This window comes from Choristoneura fumiferana, chromosome 28, assembly GCF_025370935.1.
Source record: "Choristoneura fumiferana chromosome 28, NRCan_CFum_1, whole genome shotgun sequence".
NCBI classification, from domain to species: domain Eukaryota; kingdom Metazoa; phylum Arthropoda; class Insecta; order Lepidoptera; family Tortricidae; genus Choristoneura; species Choristoneura fumiferana.
In genome coordinates, this window is record NC_133499.1 from 4,155,776 (window position 1) to 4,177,100 (window position 21,325).

The 21,325-nt window shown below is 40.4% G+C and overlaps 1 protein-coding gene across 1 annotated transcript in view; it reads left to right on the top strand.

The window, feature by feature from the left end:
- Window positions 1-21,028, top strand: part of LOC141443828 (uncharacterized) — a 78,191-nt gene extending 57,163 nt beyond the window's left edge. Inside the window, exons 24-38 of the mRNA XM_074109199.1 lie at window positions 386-576; window positions 1,158-1,256; window positions 2,600-2,783; window positions 3,201-3,384; window positions 3,911-3,980; window positions 4,750-4,896; window positions 5,259-5,342; window positions 6,085-6,189; window positions 6,804-6,910; window positions 7,823-7,950; window positions 8,645-8,803; window positions 10,110-10,244; window positions 12,241-12,324; window positions 17,254-17,324; window positions 18,297-21,028. Coding sequence (XP_073965300.1) covers window positions 386-576; window positions 1,158-1,256; window positions 2,600-2,783; window positions 3,201-3,384; window positions 3,911-3,980; window positions 4,750-4,896; window positions 5,259-5,342; window positions 6,085-6,189; window positions 6,804-6,910; window positions 7,823-7,950; window positions 8,645-8,803; window positions 10,110-10,244; window positions 12,241-12,324; window positions 17,254-17,324; window positions 18,297-18,412 — 1,864 coding nt within the window. The 3' untranslated portion in view covers window positions 18,413-21,028. The remainder of the gene's footprint in view (window positions 1-385; window positions 577-1,157; window positions 1,257-2,599; window positions 2,784-3,200; window positions 3,385-3,910; window positions 3,981-4,749; window positions 4,897-5,258; window positions 5,343-6,084; window positions 6,190-6,803; window positions 6,911-7,822; window positions 7,951-8,644; window positions 8,804-10,109; window positions 10,245-12,240; window positions 12,325-17,253; window positions 17,325-18,296) is intronic.
- The last annotated feature ends 297 nt before the right edge of the window (window positions 21,029-21,325 follow it).

The following is a 21,325-nucleotide window of genomic DNA, read 5'->3' on the forward strand; positions in this document are numbered from 1 at the left end:
ACATTTTCGGAGTTCCAATAATCAGAAAAAATGTATGTGTATGTTTGTTATTCCTTCACTCTTTGACGGATTCGGATGAAATTTGGTATGTAGGTAGCTGGTCATCTGGAATAGCACATAAGCTACTTTTTATCCCGATATTCCCACGGGATAGGGATAAAATCTTGAAATTTCAACCGCTCGGTTTAGTCTTGAAATTTTGGACAGTTTTTCTTAACACAACCTCAATGAAGACCACGATATAAATTTTTGGAATTCCCGGCGGAATTTTGTATAATCCCGGAATTTCGCTTGTAACTACCAGATCGAATAGTTTACGCGTGCGAAGCCGCAGGTAAACTCTAGTTAACTAATATAAGCGTTTTAAGCATGTTTTCTGTCATAGTGAAATCTGCGAGCTCCTTCTCGAACACGAGGCAGACATAGAGGCGGCCGACAGGGGCGGGCGGGCGGCGCTGTGGGCGGCCGCGTCCGCCGGACACGCCAGCACGACGCGCCTGCTGCTGTTCTGGGGCGCCTGCGTCGACTCCATGGACCGGGAGGGACGGACGGTGCTTAGTACCGCTGCTGCGCAGGGTAAGTCTCCTACCTAGCGACCGACTGACCTATTGTCTTACCAACCAATTGGCTGCCACAACTACTACCGAACCACCGATCGACCCACCCGACCTACTTACCATCCCACCAACTGATTGGCTGGCCCACCGACCCAACGACCTACCTACCATCCTGCCAACCGATTGGCTGGCCCGCCGACCCGACGACCTACCTACCAACCTGCCAACCGATTGGCTGGCCCGCCGACCCGACGGCCTACCTACCATCCCACCAACCGATTGGCTGGCCCACCGACCCAACGACTTACCTACCATCCTACCAACCGATCGGCTACCCCAACGACTTGCTCCACCGGCGGTCCTACTTTTACCTACCCATTCACCCGGTCGACCTGCTGACTGACAGTTACTAACCCACCTACCGTTTCACCAACCGAGCGACTGTCCTAACGACTACCAATCCACCTTCCTATCCAATTCTGATTTATTTATTGTTTTCATCAAGGGAGCCACTTGAGACGTTTATTGTGAAAAGATTCTACTGCATCTCGGGCTTACAGCGGTTTATACAGCAGATATATATTGCTGTCTTGTCACCAGGTAACGTGGAGGTGGTAAGGCAGCTCTTGGATCGAGGATTGGACGAGAACCATCGTGATAATTCGGGATGGACCCCGTTGCACTACGCTGCCTTTGAAGGTGTGTATTTCTAGCCGGATGGTGAGATGTTGGCAGGTCGCCCACTCGATGGGTAGTCAGTGGATGCAGATGGCGAGTTGTTGACACCATTAAAAAATAATTCGAAGACACGACTCCAGTAAAAAAAACGCTTTATTTTAGCCCTGAAAATCAGATTAATTTTCGATTAACTGCAAACAAATAAATAGTTAGTTGATTGAGTGTGCGAACAAGTGACGTTGACGTGGAGAATTGCGTTTTGACAGCTCATAAAAAGTACGTCAGTTGATTGGTGGTGTCAACATCCCTCTATCGAAAATACAAACTGAAATATAGATGCACAGAAAAACCAGAAAAATAAGACCAGCGCTGGGAATCGAACCCAGGTCCTCGGCATTCCGTGCCGTGTGCTATACCGCTACACCGCCGCTGGACAACGATACAGACACGAGTTTCTCCTATGCACCTCATATCTCAGCTTGTGTTGTTTCTTATTTAGCCACTTAAGCAGCGACACTAGCGACATCTATGCCGTAGCCCTCATCGAGCTTTTCGGCACTCCATCGGAACTAACCGCTCACCCGGACAAGAGATAAATTCCAAATTTTTTGTGCATCTATATTTCAGTTTGTGTTTTCGATATAGGTTTTACGGGATGACCGTAAAAGTAACAAAAAATTTGGAATTGAAATAAAAAATACAAAAAGATTCCAAAGAAAACAATCTTAAGTCAACATCCCTATTGTGGTGTCCTAAAGGGGAACAAGTAGAGGGGGGTTTTTAGCATGAAAACACATACGTACACAGGGACAGACGGCGAGAAGCGACTTTGTTTTTAACCCCCAACGCAAAAAGACGGGTGTTGTAAGTTTGACGCCAATGTCTACCTGTCCGTTCGTCTATCTGTTTGTCTGTGGCATCGTAGCTCCAACGGATGGACCGTTTTTTTTTCGAAAAACGCGGTAGTTCTTAGCTATGTTTCAATAAAATCGGTTCAGCCGTTTTTCAGATATTAAACTATGCAATGACAATGTCGGGGGTTGTTTAGGTTATGTTAGGGTCGATAACTTTGTTTGTTTGTTATTCTGTCCCGTTATCCAAGAGACGACAGTGACAGGGTTTCTTAAAAAAAAAACTGTTATATACGAGTACGCTATTAACGTGCTTAAAGCAAAAATGTACGCTCTATGAATTTTGACCACAGAAAACAGAAACTCATGGTTTTAAAGAGTTGTCCAGGAGACTTAACCATGGCAACGAGGTACAAGACAAAGTCGATTTGTAATTACTAATTGTAACTTGAATTCCACACACAATAAATTTTATTATTATAACCCGTTAAAAGCAACTCAAATGTCAACCAGGTCACATAGAAGTATGCGAGGCACTCCTCGAAGCGGGCGCCAAAATCGACGAGACTGATAACGACGGCAAGGGCGCGCTGATGCTGGCCGCCCAGGAGGGGCACACGCCGCTGGTCGAGCTGCTGGTCGACGACTGGGGCGCGCCCGTGCACCAGCACGCGCACGACGGGAAGACTGCTTTGAGGTAAATCGTCATCATCATCATCATGTCAGCCGTAGGACGTACACTGGCCAATCTGGCCATGGGCCTATAGGTAATTCTCTGGAAGAGTAACGTTACTTGACCAAGAGCCGTGACAGCCAGACCTTCGTTATTGAATTAAGGCTGAAAGTTTTTTATATATCGTAAAACACAGTTAAGAACGATCCCAGCTATGGAATTTGGATATGAGTTGATGAGTCAAGTCTTCTCTTTATATACATATATGGATATGGCAAATTTAGGAGCTGTCAAATAACGTTTCGCTCTAACGGTCTAATGAAATGAAATAAAAATTAGGTTTAAATAAGGAGTGACCCAGGAGACATTGTTATGGGAACGAGCTTAAGCAACTGAATGATTTAATTTAATTTTTATATAAATCTGTCTTATTTTTTCCAGACTGGCAGCCCTGGAGGGTCATTTCGACACGGTGCGCGTGCTCCACGAGCGCGGCGCGGACGCAGACGCTTTGGACGCGGACCGGCGCAGCGCCCTCTATGTACTGGCGCTGGACAACCGGCTGGCCATGGCGCGCTTCCTGTTGACAGAGTGCGGCGCGCGCGCAGACACCACCGACCTGGAGGTGAGAGAGAAAGAGGGATGGGGAGAGAGTGAGAGATTTGAGTCGATGGTTACGTCCCCAGGACAAAGTTTCTTGCCAACAAAAGAGCTGGGAGTTAAATTACGCGTAAAAGAGCCCCTTACCCCTAGCCCTAGCAGAATAAACGATTTGAATTTAAACTCTTTAAAACCATGAGTTTCTATATTATTATGTTCATCGAGCGTGTATTTTTGTCGTATTTACAATCCTATTATTTTATGGACTATTTCCTAAGCACATTAGTAGCATAATAATATACACGTAACAGTTTTTTTTAAGGAAACTTTGTCACTGTTGTCTCTTGGGCAACGGGACAGAAAAAACACACAAGAAAAGTTAATTGACCCATTTACAGAGAGGGAATAGTACATTGTTGTAGAGGCTGGAAAGTAAGCAATAGATGAACGAGTTAGTTTGAAAGCCGACCCGAAGTCCCCTTCGGGCTTCGGCTTCGGGCTTGTTAGTGCATATAATCCGAAGTGTAATCATAAATAACGTTTTGTTCCAGGGTCGGACGCCGTTGCATGTCTCCGCTTGGCAGGGCCATGTCGACATGGTCAATTTACTGATTAAAGTTGGTAAGTACTTTTTCATCACACTCATCCGCACGCCTCTGTTAGTAATCCCCTTCTTACGCCCCTTAATGCAGAATGTACTATAGTTAGGCCTAGGCAACACTACGGCTAAACCGACGCGGTTAACCGCGTGACTTTGTGAATCAAGTATACTAATGCAAGCGGTCCACTGGCGGCTTTAAGTTTACTTGATTCACATAGCCGCGGCGGTTTAGCCGTGATAAAAATAGTCCCAAACTAAGCAAAGCCTGTACAATGGGGATCTCCACCGGGGATGGAACCTGGGACCTCAAGCTTCGTAGTCAGGTTCTTTTACCACCTTGCCGTCCGGTCATCGCCGTCGCTGGCGATTTCTCAAGCCGTAGCCTTTTTCTCTGCATGTTTGTTACTTTCATACCCGTTTCGCAAAAATTGCATAAGTATTTCACAACTCTCGAGTTTACCATATCCTGTAGATTATTATGAAAACAAGTCGATGAACTTTTTCTTGCACCTCATTGCCATGGTAACGTCTCCTGGACAACTTTTAAAAACTACGAGTCTCTATAATGTTTTTTGTGGTTAATATTCATCGAACGTACTTTTTTGTCGAAGTTACAAGCCTATTATGGCTATATTATGGACTATCTCTCAAGCACCTTAGTAGCTTATAATAGTACAACAGTTTTTATAAGAAACTCTGTCACTTGTCTCTTGGACAACGGAACAGAATATCAAACAAGAAAAAGTTGATTGCAAATATAGGATAGTCTAAAGAAGATATAACTAACAGGTGGGGCGGACGTAGACGGTCGCGACCGCTGCGGCCGGACGGCGCTCCACGCGGCGGCGTGGCGCGGCAGGTCCGCTGTGCTAGCCTCGCTGCTAGCGCATGGCGCCAGCACCTCCGCTGTCTGTACACAGGGCGCTACGCCGCTTGGTAAGTAATGGAGGGGAATAGGAGCTCCGCGGCGCGGGGCCTATTGGTTTGATCCTAATAGTTAATAGTGCTAGATTCGTTGTTAGTACAAAACGCTAGCACCTTCGCTGTCTGCGCAAATAGAGTTACGCAGCTTGGTAACTATTGAAAATAGGAGCTCCGCGGCGCGGTGCTCTATCCACTCGGTATAAATAGTGCTCGCCTTGCTGCTAGCACCGCCGCTGTCTACACACGGCGCTACGCCGCTGAATAACTATTTTAGGGAAATAGGAGCTCCGCGGTGCGGGACTTTATCCACTCGGTGCTGATAGCGCTATGATTGTATTTTATACTATTGTGTAACAATAAAATATAAATGGCAGGTATCGCGGCGCAGGAGGGACACGAGGAGTGCGTGCTGTGGCTGTTGCAGCACGGCGCGGACCCGTTACAGGCTGACCACTGCGGTGAGTTTTAGAATAGCCACAGAATATATAACAGTACTGACGTACAGAATGGCCACGCTCCGCCCCGCACCGGTTCGAGTTACCCCACCCCTCAAGCGCAGATTGCAGGAAAACCGCAGGAAAGCAGTCGGGTGCGCGGCGCGATGTATGTCGGCCGCACGGCACTAAGTTCGGGAGCAATCATTTTGTGTAATGGTAACGGTACCCTACCTACTTCCTTTTTCTAAATAAATGAATGATTTCTGAAATTATCGCGATTACTACATGAAATAAATGCCTAACGAATAATTCGTTTAAGTTTGTAGTCGTATATCTATTGAATACATAGACAGACACATTTTAAGTAGGTTTAAATAAATAGGTAAGATTAACGATTACATTGATTTGCACTATCTAAGCCATACCTTATAAGTACATGTCATTGGTAGCACTTTTTTGCTATAGTCAGCCCTGTGTATCTTACGCACACATTGACGCGTGTACAGACATCGTCGTGCCTATGTAGATTCAAGAACGCGTATTTTGCACGGCGCGGCCGCCGTGTGGTATAGCTGTTGAACGAACACGAAGAGGTTGAAAAACATCATCTGTTGTGTTGTGAAACTCTCTCTTTCTCTCTCTCTTTCTCTCTCTCTATTTTCTCTCTCTCGATAACGCCTTTTGGCTCAGTAGGGCAGAAAAGAACCTTGTTTTTTGAATATCTAGTTCTTTGTTGTATTTGATGTGTGTTCGTCTGTCGCAGGCCGCACGCCGGCTAAAGTGGCTTGGCGAGCCGGGCACGCTCACATTTGCCGGCTGCTCGAGCGCTGGTCGCACCAGCCTGCTCCTCACGAGACCCAGTCGACAAGTAAGTCATCATTATCTTATCATCATCATCATCATTCCAGCCCATACAGGGTGGCCCATTTAGATTGGTCAGTATGGGGTGCAGTCTCATTCTGAGAGGAGGCCTGTGCCCAGCAGTGGGACGTATACACTGTACACTGTGTACGTCCCTCTGCTGGGCAAAAGCCTCCTCTCAGAATGAGAAGGCTTGGGCCATAGTCATAGTTCTAGGCCTAGTGCGGATTGGGAACTTCACGCATACCATTGAATTACTTACTTCACAGGTGTGTCCAGGTTTTCTCACGATGTTTTCCTTCACCTAACCTAAAGCTCGTGGTAAATTTAAAATGTAATTTCGCACATTGAACCCACGAAGCTCTGCTTGAAAGGCGCTAGGTCAAACCAATAGGCCACTACGGCTTAAAGATAACTTCCTGATAATATATGACGGATAATCTGTTTAATATTGTAAATCTGTTTGAAAAAAATATACCTTGTTGAGTTTCTTGCCGGATTCTTCTCAACAGAGGTTTTTCCGAACCGGTGGTAGATTTTTTTTTGACATTCATAAGTGCTTGTTATAGCCTAAATTGAATAAAGATATTTTGACTTTGACTTTGACTTTGAATTTCGCAGAGGACTCCCCCGAGTACAAACGGCGCAGCGTGCACAGCAACTCGACCAAATCGTCAGCGTCCGTCCGCGACCACGAGGCGCATGAAAACGCGCACACACACGAAAAGGTACCGTCCCTCTCGCACTCGTATTAAATGATATAAGCGTCAGCGGGACGGCAAGGTACGAAGTTAGAATTTTGCACTTCGTAGTACAGGGTCAGATCAGTGGGGGCGAACTTTAAACGTCGCCTGTTTACGTAGACGACAGCGCCTCTGGTGTCTGGATGATGAAACGCAATCGTCGTAAATGTCAAACGTGGACAATGGTAAACGTACGTACATGAGCAGGACCAGCCCTTCCGGATTCAGTTAATGAGGGCTATCTATCTATATGGCGTACTGTTGCGTGAGGTTTTTAAGTATGGCTTTCAAAGTCTGTTTTTACGGGTGTGAAAACAAAGTTTAGATTAAAATCATATTTAATACACCTTAAAACCGTACCATAACAATATCGAGCATGCCACAGTGTTGCATAGTCCCCGTTTTGTTCGGAAAAAAGGGAGGACAAAGGTTTCCGAAAGACAAAACTGTCTCAAAACACAGACATTCATTGCTCCGGAACGCATATTTGCCATAATTCATTTCAGATATTACAAAATATTCACAAAAATATTCTAATTATAAATAAACTCGCGTAGCTCACCCAAAAACTATGAGATTTGACATTTCGTAGACCTCACGCTACACTAGCGCCTCTAGCGGCGAATTCATACGCGATAGCCCTCATTAAGGCTACTATATCGTACTAGTATTAGTGAAATTAACGTTATTTTTTAAATATTGAAAACAAAAAGGGATGACACTATTTACCGGCCCGGATAATACCGCCATGGAAAAAAACGTTAAAAAAATATTAACTAAGTAATTAAGAAATATTGTAACTTGCTTTTCTTTGCAATAAACAGCTTAATTTATTTTTATCCAGCAGTATTATGTTTGTTTCTCATGCATAATAATAACTGTATATTTTTTTCGCAGCCGAACCGGACGAATCTGTCGCTCTCTTTCGCACAGCAAGTCGCCCGCTGCGGCCGCAGCCGGCGCGAGAAAGAGAGGGAAAAGGTCATCCCGGAGCATCAGGCCGTCGAGAAGGATTCCAAACTGAGGTATTATCGCATTTTTAGAACGGTAGCGGTTGCCCGCGACTTATCTAATGAGGGCTAAAATACAAGCGAAATATCACTAGATGGCGTTAGTATTGTGGGGTTTTTTTTGACGTTACGGTCTTGCTCGCAAGTGGCCTATAACTAAATGGGTCTTTTAGCCCTCATTTTCAGAGATAAAAGTATATCCAGTAAGTATATCCAGGAATAATTATAATATTTATTAGTTAACTAATTAATTAGTTAGTTAATCTAAAATTTCGGTTCATCTATCTATCTATTGTAACTACAAGTACAATGAAAAAATAAAAAGTCTGCTCTTGTGTCTGATATCCTGTCAATCGTTCAAAGGTTAACTGGAAGAGATCCCTTAAAGGGATAAGTTCGCCTTTGTACATCTTATTATCCTGTGTTATGTTATTTTCATGTGTTTTAATGAACAATAAAGAGTTTTACAATACAATAATATTGACAGCCAGCTGTTTGCATATATTTAGTTTTAATCATCTTAAGCGAATAGGTTTATTACTTCGTTAGAGTATAGTGGCGGGTCAAACTAATAAAAAGGTTTAGCTCAAGTATTCATTATCAAGGAACAAGGTTCGACTAAGTTTTGATGATAAAAATGCCGTTTTTTGAACTTTAATATGTATATTTAATATGAATTCCAGAAAATTTATTCTTCTTGTACTTACAGGAGTTACGCGGCGAACGAGCGAGACGCCGACCTGCGCGGGTACGCGTGCGAGCGGGACCGGAGACGCGACGAGCGGCACGGGCACACCGACAGAGACAACATGAGTCCCCTGTACGCGTCTCCGCCGCGAAGCCCGGTCAGCGACGCTTGCAGCCCCACGCAGCCGCTCTGTGAGTACCTTATTGGAATTATAATACTACATTTCGCTCAAAGAAGAGAATAAGCTTCTAGTAGCAGAACGGAGAGATCTGCGGAAAATTCTAGGCCGACTCAAGGAGGGACGGAAACTGAAGGGTAAGTAAGAATAGGGAAATCTAAGATCTGGTATCTGAGCCCAATGTCCGAAGCGAAGCGTCCTGACTCCGGTGGCTCGTGCATGTGGAAAGGTTGGGAGAGGATCGAGCCGTGAAGAGAGCGTACTTGAGACGACCCAGGTACCGCAGGAGGGACGAGGTCCTGGAAGACCTTTTCGAGCTCGGGTCGAAGGCTGGCAAGAGCTGGCTCAAGATCGCAAAGCGTGGCGTAATCTGGTGTGGGAGGCCAAGACCCACTTTGGGTCTGCGCCCTGATAGTAAGCAAGTACTACATTTACATTCAGCTCTTGCCGCTGCCCCTCGCGCTGCCGGCAATAATTCCCTAAACAGCCCTGGATCCAAGGGGGGGGGGGGCAAACCGGGGCACTTGCCCCGGGCGGCAGTTTCATGGGGGCGCCAAATCCTTGAGACAAGAAATGAAGAAGAAAAAAAATTCTTACTCATTGGCAGTTTTAACAGTTTTTCTCAAACACTGAAGAGAGGGGGCGCCACGATCAAGGTTTTTGCCCCGGTTCGAAAAGATCGGCTCCGGGGCTGTCCCTAAATAATGCTGCAGCTGGATCGAGCTCAAGTGTGTGTTTACCAAGGAGCGGAATTTCTCATAGCAAAAATCAAACGTCAAAGGAATTGAACATAAGTTTTATCGACTATCGATAAATATTTCAGTAATTAATAAAATAGGAAATTGTAGGTACTTTTAAAATAGCGCTTTTTAAGTTAGTTACAATTAAAATATAGCTTTAAATTAACTTTACATTTAGAGCAGTATACCGTTGAAGAATCTTCATTGTAAATAAGTAAGGGATGTTTTTTAATCCATTTGTCAATCGTTTTCCTTTTAGGATTAACCATTTTAATAACACTGGAATGACTGAGAAAAACTCAAGCGACATAAATGTCATAATATGTGACGTTGAAGCGATTTATTTTGTTTCAATATGGAGATGCAAGTCGCTTATTTCAAAGAGGTCAAATGTTACAGAATATTGTTACAAGGCGATAACAAGCGAAGAGTCGATTCGATAACATCGATAACTGGAATAGTCGATAAAACTTATGCTCAATCCCTTTGATGTTTGATTTTTGCTATGAAAAATTCCGCTCCTTGGTGTTTACATACTGCCTTAGCACTCACTTCGTTTTATGTAAAGATATTTTTCGACAGGTTCCCAGCCGCCCAGCCTGTCTTCCGTCCAGCCGATGGCCGACACGCATTTCAACCGGGACACCCACATGCGCATCATACTTGGGCGGGAGACGAGGGCGGAGCAGGAACGGCACGAGAGGTGAGGGCTTTGGAACGAACGGTGTGATGTTAAGGGTTTTTGATTAACAGAATATCGTTATATCGTCACTACTTTGAAAAAATCTCGTATCTCAAATCAATACGTCAGCAAATTTGACCCTTAAAGCAATGTTCATTAAGTTCACTCTGAAAGATCATCGATTTTGAGATAACAGCTTTTTTCAAAGTAGCGACGATATAGCGTTATTGATGATCCGTTAGTCTTGTTTGATTGGAGTACAGTCACATGCACTAAAATCTGTCACAGCGGAGCGCGCAATAATATCTGACACGTCCTACCAGCCCTAGAATTAAAGTCTTATCAGATTTGTGCACGCTTAGTTGTGTCAGATATTGGTGTTGGTGTTACAACTAGTGGTAATTTCGCTTGGGACTCGTATTCCTGAAGATTCAAATGAGAAAGTTTTTTTAATCGCTCAATTTTTTTTTAATGTAAAATCTGACCAGTTCCTTTTTTTTACATAAATAGGTATCTTATGTCACCCGGAGCCTAACGAATCGATTGATGATACCTTATTTATTAAAATCGGATGAACATACGTAAATACAAACATACATATCGTCACTAGTTTTAAAAAAGCTCGTATCTCAAAATCGACAATTTTATGGGTGAACTTTATGAACATTATTTCAAGGGCCACTTTTGTTAACGTATTGATTTGAGATACGAGATTTTTTCAAATTAGTGACGATATTTCATTTAGACTATTAAAATCATTACCTTTCCTTTTGACTTTGCCGTGGTCGGATAAAAAAGTATGATTTCTTGATATACATCAGAAAAGTTTCCATTTTCCACCATTTTGATGTTCAGTTTATCTGTTGCAAATATTACTTTTTGTTTATAATGTGTAAAAATAAAGCAGTGTATATGTAACTGTACATAATAAAATAACGCATTATGTAACAGTCACGTGAATTACTATAACGCTTTTGGTGTATTTTATGTTTTAACCACCAATGTATAAGTGTATTGAGCTATATAAAAAAATATAACAAACATATTTACTGACTACAAAAACAATGAAAATATTTTTCTACTTGAAGTTGGTGCCTCGGCACGAGCCGGCAGGACTGATTGAAGCCCAATATTATAGTATGTAGGTGAGGTAGACGACTATAGGTCCACTCCTCAGGCCCGTGCTGTGGCACTGACTTCAAACTGGTAGAAAAATATTTTCATGGTTTTTTTGTAGTCGGTTAATTTTTTTTGTAATTTTTTTTTTATCTTATTATTGACGATATATTTATATATGTGTTGCTGCTTTGTTGGTCATATGTCACATTCATATAGTATTGGGTAGAAGTCATAATAAGAGAAACACAAATGTGATGTCAGCTAATAGCACGATTAGCTTTGGTTCCCTAGGATCAGCGGCGCCGTCATATAGCGGCTGTAATAAAGCGGTGAATGACGACACTAGAAAGTTGGCTATGTAAACAAAATTAAGCGCCATTTTTTTTTTTTTTTTACATTTTTATAAGTAATACTACTTGCGGTGAAGGAAAACATCGTGAGGAAACCTGCACAAACCTGCGAAGCAATTCAATGGTGTGTGTGAAGTTCCCAATCCGCACTGGAGCGCGTGGGAACTATGACTTTCTGCCAAGTCTTGCGGCGCATTCTTCTTGGCAATCATGGTCTTTCCGAAGCGCTGGTAGTTTAAACGTGTAAAAGTGCTATTGCGGCCTATTACTGAATAGAATTTGAATTTGAATTTGAATATGGCCCAAGCCCTCTCATTCTGTTGCTGCAGTGGGACGTCATTAATACTAACAACGCTAGTTATCTGACGGCCGCTATATGAAACCAAAGCTTTAGCAAAAATTATGTATTTTGTTAAAAATAATTTTACGAACTTTTGTTTTACTTGCAAATTTTATAAGTTTTCCTAATACTGTATGAATGCCGTAAGCCTAAGAATGTATCGGCTTTATTTCTTTTGATCCATGTAATATGTATGATGTACATATAGTGTGGCCGCGTCAAAGGGTCGTCTCGCGTACAACCGGCTTTTGGGGAGTCTCGGGAGAGCGAGAGGGCGCATATTTAAGAAAACGTGAGTGACAGGGATGGAAGGTTTCTATAGCCTGCGCTGTGAAGGTGGAATTCCAACTAGCATGCCGTTGTACAAACATTTTAAGTCCTATTGACATAATATGTCTTAAGATTATAACTTTATAAGATAAATAATGTCAGTGGTAATTATCATAATGTCATATGAAAATACTGTATAAAATCGATTAATTGTGACTTGTTAAATAGTCTCTGATATTAACCCCCTGTTTCGATAAATGTGATGCCGTCTCTGTTTGTTTTGTTCGAATAGACAGAGACGGCATCACATTTATCCGTCAAATAAAATTAATCAATGGGTGGTGAAACAGCCCCTAATTATATCAAAAAAACCTGAAGCCATTTTGTTAATTTCTTATTTAATGAAACTTTATTTTCAATTTTAATATCTATAGGCTGTTCATTATACAAAACCATGCACTTATTATAAGTTTTTTTTATAGGTAGATTTTATAGGTGTGTGTATTGAGTTCAGAACTAGAATTTATTTGTACACACACACAGACAATTTCTTGCTCCACTTTGGAATTCCATCTCAGTGACGCAGGTATGTAGTACGGTTCATTCACACATTCATTCATATCATACAGTCACAGCGTTGAAGGCGAAATATGAGATTTAAAAAACTGGGTTTTGTAATATATGGGTTATTGTTTGACAAACGGAAACGGAAAATATTGGGTAGATTCCTGGGTTAAAAATAATGTCAGTCAGTTAGATCATTACAACAAGAAATGACAAAGATGGCGTCAAACTTCTTGAGCGGACCGTGACGTCACTCCTTAGTGTACGTAGTGATCAGTGGCGTAGCTTAGAAGAAAATTTTTCACACCTCATTCAGAAAAGTAACTTTTCCTCCCTGACGAGAGGGAGCAAAGTGCAACTTTTCTGTTCAAGGCTTTTCTGTGTGTATTGCAAATGCAATTTTTTGAATTTGATAATTGTAAAACCATGCTGGTTACATTATATTAGAATTGTTTTTTTTTTTCAAGTTTTTTAATGCTCGGTGTGAAAAGTTGTATGAGCCACTAGGGAGCAAAATTATTTCATCTAGGGCGTTAACCTTGAATCCCTCATTACGCTTAGGATTCTATTTTAGAATCCCACGCTACGCTCAGGATTCTATTGTAGAATCCTTCGCTACATTCTGGATTCAATGTACCGCCCTAGCCGTAAATACATCATTTTACTCCCTTGTGACACAAATAACTATTGCTGCTCTCTTGATTACTTTCAAAAAAAACTATAATATACCCGATGTCATTATTGTACCATTCAGTTATAGAAGGGGGATTACCCGATTTCATCACAGTATTGTTAAGTGGAAAATTTTGTGCTCATTCTAACTGGTCCGAATCTAGTACGTGCGACAAAACTGTGTATTTATTTTGTAATTTTGCCCCCCCCCCCCTCCCCCAATAGGGAATATTACTGCAATTTTATCCCGTCAGAGTGCAGCACCAGCACATACCATACGTTTATGGTTTATGTTTTTTGAGTATCTTAAATGTCCGTAGGATGCCGTAATATCATATTATTTCAATTAAATTTTTGGAAATATAGCTCTATCGCTACTATCGATGTAAAGATCATTTATTTTGTTACTCATAACATAAATATTGTCAGTCATGATTACTATAGGTATTAATACTCTTTGGTCATGATCCATCATGGCGACAAAATATAAAGAGAACTGACGTTGTCATGGCGGTTTCTTTACGGTGTGTGCTAGTGTCGCCCTCTGCGCAGAGCTTTGCCTAATGTGCGTGCCCTATTGCCGCCCGGGGTGCCCCCCCCCCGCTCCTACTACGCTACGCCACTGGTAGAGACGTCACGCGGAACTTTCAAAGAATATGCGTCCGATAACTTTTTGAAAATCTAACTGATCATTGTATATTTTTGGGAATCTATCTTATTTGAAATATAGTTGTGTAGTTTCGCTTACTAATGCTTTTTCTAACTGTTAATTTGCTCATCATTCAATCAAAGAAATACTTTAAAATATAACGAGTTCTGCAAAAGGGGTTGTTTTATTCCTTATTTATAAAAGGCCTTTGCCCAGCAGTGGGAATATTAAGGGCTACATAAAAAAGGCTTTATTTTGTCTACGCGTGCGAAGCCCCAGTAAACACTAGTTAATTATCTTTTATTATTCATCAGTACATTATGTTCAAACTTAGTTCGGGATGTACAGTCACCTGTATTAATAATTGCCACAGCGGAGCGCGCAAAAATATTTGACCCGTCCTACTAGCCCTAGAAGTAGAACCATATCGAAAATACAAACTGAGATATGGATGCACAGAAAAACCAGAAAATGAGACCAGCGCTGGGAATCGAACCCAGGTCCTCAGAAATCCGTGCTGCGTGCTAGGTATCTAGACACGAATTTTTCCTATGCATACATATCTCAGGTTGCTTATTTCTACTACGCTACTTAAGCAGCAGCACTAGCGACATCTATGTTCCGCTCTCATCGAGAGACGTCACATTCTTTCGGAACTAACCGCTCACCCAGACAAGAGATGTCGCTACTAAGCAATCAAATTATGATTGGTTTTTTGGTGTCTGGGCGACCGGTTAGTTCCGAAAGAATGTGACGTCTCTCGATGAGAGCGGAACATAAGTAGCGTAGTATGCATAGGAAAAATTCGTGTCTAGATTCCTGTCCAGCGGTGGTGTAGGGGTTATAGCACGCAGCACGGATTGCTAAGGAGCTGGGTTCGATTCCCAGCGCTGGTCTCTTTTTTGGTTTTTCTGTGCATCCATGTCTCAGTTTGTATTTTCGATATGGTTTCACGGGATACCCGTAAAAGTAACAAATTTGGAGTTGAAATAAAAAAATACAAAAAGACTCCAAAAAACCAATCCTAGAAATGGAGTCATATGAGTTATTTATGAACGCTCTTTTGTGTTGGATATTGGTGCTGGTGAGTGTACATGTACACGGACTATGAAATATATTATGTAGCTATTAAAAAAATATATATTTTAAAGTATTTTAAATGGTTACATTTTTAAACTTGATACTAATCGGTTTTGAATAACAAACTAACTTTGTTTGGTAATGGTGCTAGAATGGAGTATGACCATAATTAATGAGGGCTATCGTTTTTTGTCTTACTAGATGGCGCCACTGTTGAGTGAGGTTTTTAAGTGTGGCTTTCAAAGTCTGTTAATACGGGCGTGAAAACAAAGTTTAGATTAAAATCATATTTAATACACCTTAAAACCGTACCATAAAAATATCGAGCATGCCACAGTGTCGCGTAGTCCCGTTTTGTTCGGAAAAAAGGGAGGACAAAAGTTTCCGAAAGAAAACTGTCTCAAAACACAGACATTCATTGTCCCGTAACGCATAATTGCCATAATTAATTTCAGGTAACGCAAAATATTGTCAAAATTATTCTAATTATAAATAAACCCGCGTAACTCACCCAAAAACTATGAGATTTGACATTTCGGAGACCTCACGCTACACTAGCGCCTCTAGCGGCGAATTCATACGCGATAGCCCTCATTCAATCCCACATATTATAAATGTGAAAGTTTGTAAGTCTGTTTGTTTGTTACTTTATCACGTCTAAACCGCTAAACCGATTTAGATGAAATTCGGTATAAAGATAGTTTGAGTCCCGGGGAAGCACATCCAGAAAAAATATATAATTCCCGCGAGATAGCGATAACTTGTAAGCGGACGGAGTCGAAGGTAATGGCTAGTTATTAATAATAAGTTAGTTTCGTGGGTAAAAAAAATGTCTATTTGGTCTGTCAGTTACATTATTACGAAAAATCTGAACACGTATTTTTCTTTCATTAATCACGATCACATTTAACTAGCTATAGCTTCGTCATTTTGTAGGGTTCCGTAGTCAACTGAGAACCCTTATAGAGTTTAGCCATGTCTGTCTGTTTGTCGTCTGTCTGTCCGCGGCTAAGTTCAGAGACTGTTAGTTATAGAAAGCTGTAATTTGGCATGAATATACTACATCGATAATACAAACTGAAACATACTCGTACATGCACAGAAAAACCAGAATAAGAGACCAGCGCTGGGAATCGAATCCAGGTCCTCAGCATTCCGTGGAATGCTAAGGTCCTGGGTTCGATTCCCAGCGTTTGTCTCAGTTTGTATTTTCGATGTGGATTTTACGGAATGACCGTAAAAGTAACAAAATTTGGAGTTGAAATAAAAAATACAAAAATACTCCAAAAACCAATCTTAATGAATATACTAATCAGTGACGCCGACAGTGGTAAAATAAAATAAAAAATTAGGGGGTACCTCCCATGGACGTAACCCCGTAAGGCCTTTTTTTTATTCGACTGGATGGCAAACGAGCATGTGGATCTCCTGATGGTAAGAGATCACCACCAACCTAGAGGCCTAAGATGGGATACCTCAAGTGCCAGTAATTGCATCGGCTGTCTTACTCTCCACGCCGAAACACAACAGTGCAAGCACTGCTGCTTCACGGCAGGATTAGCGAGCAACAAAACCGACGCTGTCTAGATGGGTACTGAGGCTGACTGAAGCATGACAAAAACGAATGTTCCCGGGAAAATACGATGGGAAAGGTTTGTTCAATACATTCATCTGTACCCGGGCAGACACGCAAGAATATCTGCTCGAGCGGAAACTGGGCTACGGAATTCGAAAATCGAAGTTCGTATCGTACCGTCCCTCTCACTCTCGCATTCAATAATATTAGCGACAGCGGGACGGAAAGATACGAAGTTCGAATTGCACTTACGATGTAAATTATGCTTGTATAGTAATTTTTTTTTTGTGTTAGGTTGTGGTACTGCTGGGACCGTTAATAAATATTTTTTCTTTCTTTATAGGGACTGAGACGCTTCGTACGTATTTTAAAAGGAGGTAGATGTTTAATAAGTGTCATTTTGTTGACAGCAAAGGCAAGAGGAATGGCATCGTGACGAATCCGGCCATGCGGCTCGTTGCCAACGTTAGAAACGGACTCGGTAAGTTAATAAGGCTATGAGGCCCCATTTATTGGAGTACACTACCACATAATCAAAAGCAGCTACGGAATACATACTTGACAAAGGATATTTTTAAAGCTAGTAATAATTTCAATAATTACATTGGATAATGTAACTTATAATTGAAACAATAAGGTTGAATTTCCAAGTCAATGCGTGTGGTCGCCTCTACCTTTTTGAGGGTTAAAAACGATCTTGTCACATTAGGTAAATCGTCAACTACTGACCACCTTATACTTAAAATGAACTCTGTTTGTATGTAACTAGAATTCATTTTAGTATAAGGTGGCCAGTAATTGACACCTTATACTAGAAAACTGAACTCTGTTTATAGGTGACTAAAATTCATTTTTAGTTGAAGGTGGCCAGTTATTGACGATATTGATATACCCTATTAGCGTTTGCCTCCAATACAGAATTTAAAAACAAAAGTGCAGTATTCAAATAGAGCAACCCAACTATCACCACCACACTACACTGACGCGTTTCGAACTCAACCAGAGCTCATCTTCAAAGCAACACAAGTGTTCACCCAACATGCTAAAACTAACGTACAACAATTTAAATCCCCGAGCACCCACTTTATTTTTCTCAAACACTACCCACATAATTTAATAAGCTATGATCGCCACATAAAACTACCTTAAATTTTTATTTATTTACTGTAAAGGCAAGCCGTAGTAAGGAAGAAAAAATTAAACTCAGGGATGACACTTACTGCCTTTGTCAAAGTGTCATATGTCAGATTGCGGGTCCAAATCGAATTCCGTAGTATAATCCACGCGTAAATTGTGAAGAATTCTAATTTCCACAGAATAAAGTACGTCATAGTGCTCAAAGTCAAATGAAGGTTATTGCTTATGTTTGTGTAATAAATTCAGTATTGTAAAAAAATATCTTGAAATAGTTTTCGATTGACTGTACAGTTTTTTAATTATTGTTTTACTACAGACAGTGCAGCAGCCAACATACGTCGAACCGGTGTAGCGCTGGCAGCGAGCGCCAGTTCCGCCAACCCTGCCGTTAAAACGAACGCTTTCCAATGGCGGAAAGAGACACCGCTATAAGAACAACGCGCGCGAGACCAGGACGGAAAGTCTTAGGGCTGACACCGATGCTAACGGTATAAAAATAACGGCAATTTAAACCGGTTAAGGACTTTTTCGAAGTGTCAAGAATACAGGAGATTTATTGACGTTGAAAAAGAAAAGGTTCTAAGCTTGCTTAATATGACCGTGGGCTAAGTGTAACGGTATTTGATATTCTTGTTAATCTCATCAACAAAATGTCATAAAATAAAAGTGAGACCCATACTCTAATACACACAGGTTTTCTATCGTTCGATATGTGCAATTATGTATCGTTATCCATAATTTCCATTTGTCATAAAGTTGTATATTTCTGAAAGAATCAGTTCTAGTAACTTACTGGGTTCTATATATAAGATGACATTTCAAAAAAATCCTGAACTCGAAACGCTTCCATATAATTTAGGACAAACGTTGTTATGAAAAATCAAAGGACTGTCACTTGTTAGAGAACTTATTTAACAAAATTACAAAATTGCCAAAATACATCTCGTCTTTATTTTTGTGTTTATCAAATATTACCGGTATATGAACTCTCGTATGTAACGGTAATTCGTACCGTTATTTTTTTACCGGTAATAATGTGAAACAACGATCTATTGAAACTATATTAGGAGTTCCACTGTCCTTAAGTATATTGCTTAGTAGTTTAATGTCGTATGCCCTATTCATGACGAAATAAAATTAAAAAATAAGGTTAACTAATTGGCTAATAAATTAGTAGCACAGTTATGTCTCAAAATAAAAATTTGCATCTCACAAGCGCGTGACTATTGTGTGTATGTTGGTTATCCTTAAACACACACATATACATGTTTTAACTCTACTATTAACAATCCGCTCTCGTCACTTGCATTACCTTTACTTATCGCACATATTTAAACTCACTGGAATGTAATACATGTATGAAAACTCAGTTGTATCCTCAAAATGTGTTTAGTACAAGTATATTTTTAAGCGTAATGGTTTTATAATTCTAATTAACAATATACACGTAGCAATTGATATGACATGGTCCTAATATGTTTAGAAATATGACTGCAGATTAGATAATACTCGAAAAAAAGCTGATCTTTTTGATGAATGTTTTTTTACGCATTTGTAACTTTAACTTGTTTATTTTAGTAAAAATAGCTTAGATAGCTGCTTGTTAATATAGCAATATTATTAGAACATTATTAGGTTTAATAGCCATCATGCTATATGAAATATATCGCAGCGAGGATTTTTTTACTTTTTTTTCCCCGAATTATTGCTAACGTACAAAGTATTACAATTTCAATACGTACTTATAACCACAGGTTTCTTATAAATTCAAATTTGCGTTGCCGGCTAGAATTAAATGCAACTTTCATACCGTTATTTCTCATGTAACGGTACAGAATAACCTGTAATGATTACGTTCTGACACCGGTTTGTAAAATGCCAAACATCATCGGCAGTGCAGTAGCAAGTGGTCTAAGAAGTAACAAGTCTAAGTAGCAACTGATTTAAAAAGTTCCCAGAATGTCCAATCGGACTCCGTTGGTTCATTTCCTGGTTCGTCGATTTTAATCCTATGACTCAAAACCGACGAAGCTCCGCTTCGCGGAGCTTCTGTTCTACGTGACAGTAGCGCTTCGCGCCTGGACGCAATTCTATCGTAACCTAATCTATGCTTTTTTATGAGGATCAGTTGCTTTTTGGACCTCTTGCTACTTAGACCAGCTGTTTTATAGAGGAAAGGATATTAACCCCTAACCCCTATCATCCGTGTTTCAGTTTTTAAGACAGCTGGGTCATCTAAATAGTAGTTTTTGTAAATATGTCCCTGGCATTGTTTACATTATTATCAAGGAGCGGAATTTTCATAGCAAAAATCAAATGTCTAGAGGGATTGACCATTGTGTTTTATCGACTGTCGATGTTTAATTGTCAGTTAGCACGATATGTTTTAGGTAATTAAATTAGACCTGTAATGGGGGAGGCCTTTGTCCTGCAGTGGGACACTAGGCTACCGAAAAAAAATAGACCTGTGTGTTTGTTACAATTTAAACATAAAACCGAAACGGAAATGTTAAACAGTGTGACTGACGATAGACTAACCTTCATTCAAAATAACAGAATCGAAATCTATATCTGTACTAATTTGTTATAGCTTCTTCATTTTGTCTGTTGTAACAAGGAATTGTCATTATTTTCTCTACATTGTCACAATTTAAACTAAGAGAAGTAAGAGAATAGTTTAAAATTAAGAGAAGGATATTACTTTATCCATTTGTTATTCGTTTTTATTTTACGATTAACCATTTTCGTTAACACGGGAACCTAATAAAATAATACGTATGACAACTCAAGCGACATCAAATGTCAAATGTGACGTAATTTATTTTAATAAAGAGATACTAGTGGCTTATCAAAGAGGACAAATGTTACAGAATAATGTTAAAAGTCGGTAACATGCGAAAAATCGATAACTGGAATAGTCGATAAAACACAATGGTCAATCCCTCTTGACATTTGATTTTTGCTATGAAAATTCCGCTCCTTGATTATTATATACAAGTAGTGGGGTATGAAAAGTAGTAGTTAATAAGGCGTCCTTCATTTATAAAAGCTATAAATACAAAGGACATAACAGTTGAGTCTGTTTTCATGATGAAAACTAGAGCTTTTAACTAAGAAATGTGCTTTGCTGTAACTTAAGTGGAACAAATACACAGACCTCATCAAAAAAGTGAAATATAGAAAAGTGATATTCCATTGCAGCTAAACTGTGTAACATTTTCAGACTGTACGGTTATAATTACCAATACTTCTCTTTAAATTCCGGTTATTCCTAAATTCAATGGTCATTCTTTAACCGGTATTATACTGTTATTGATGGGTGAGTTGCTGTTACTGGTAATGAAA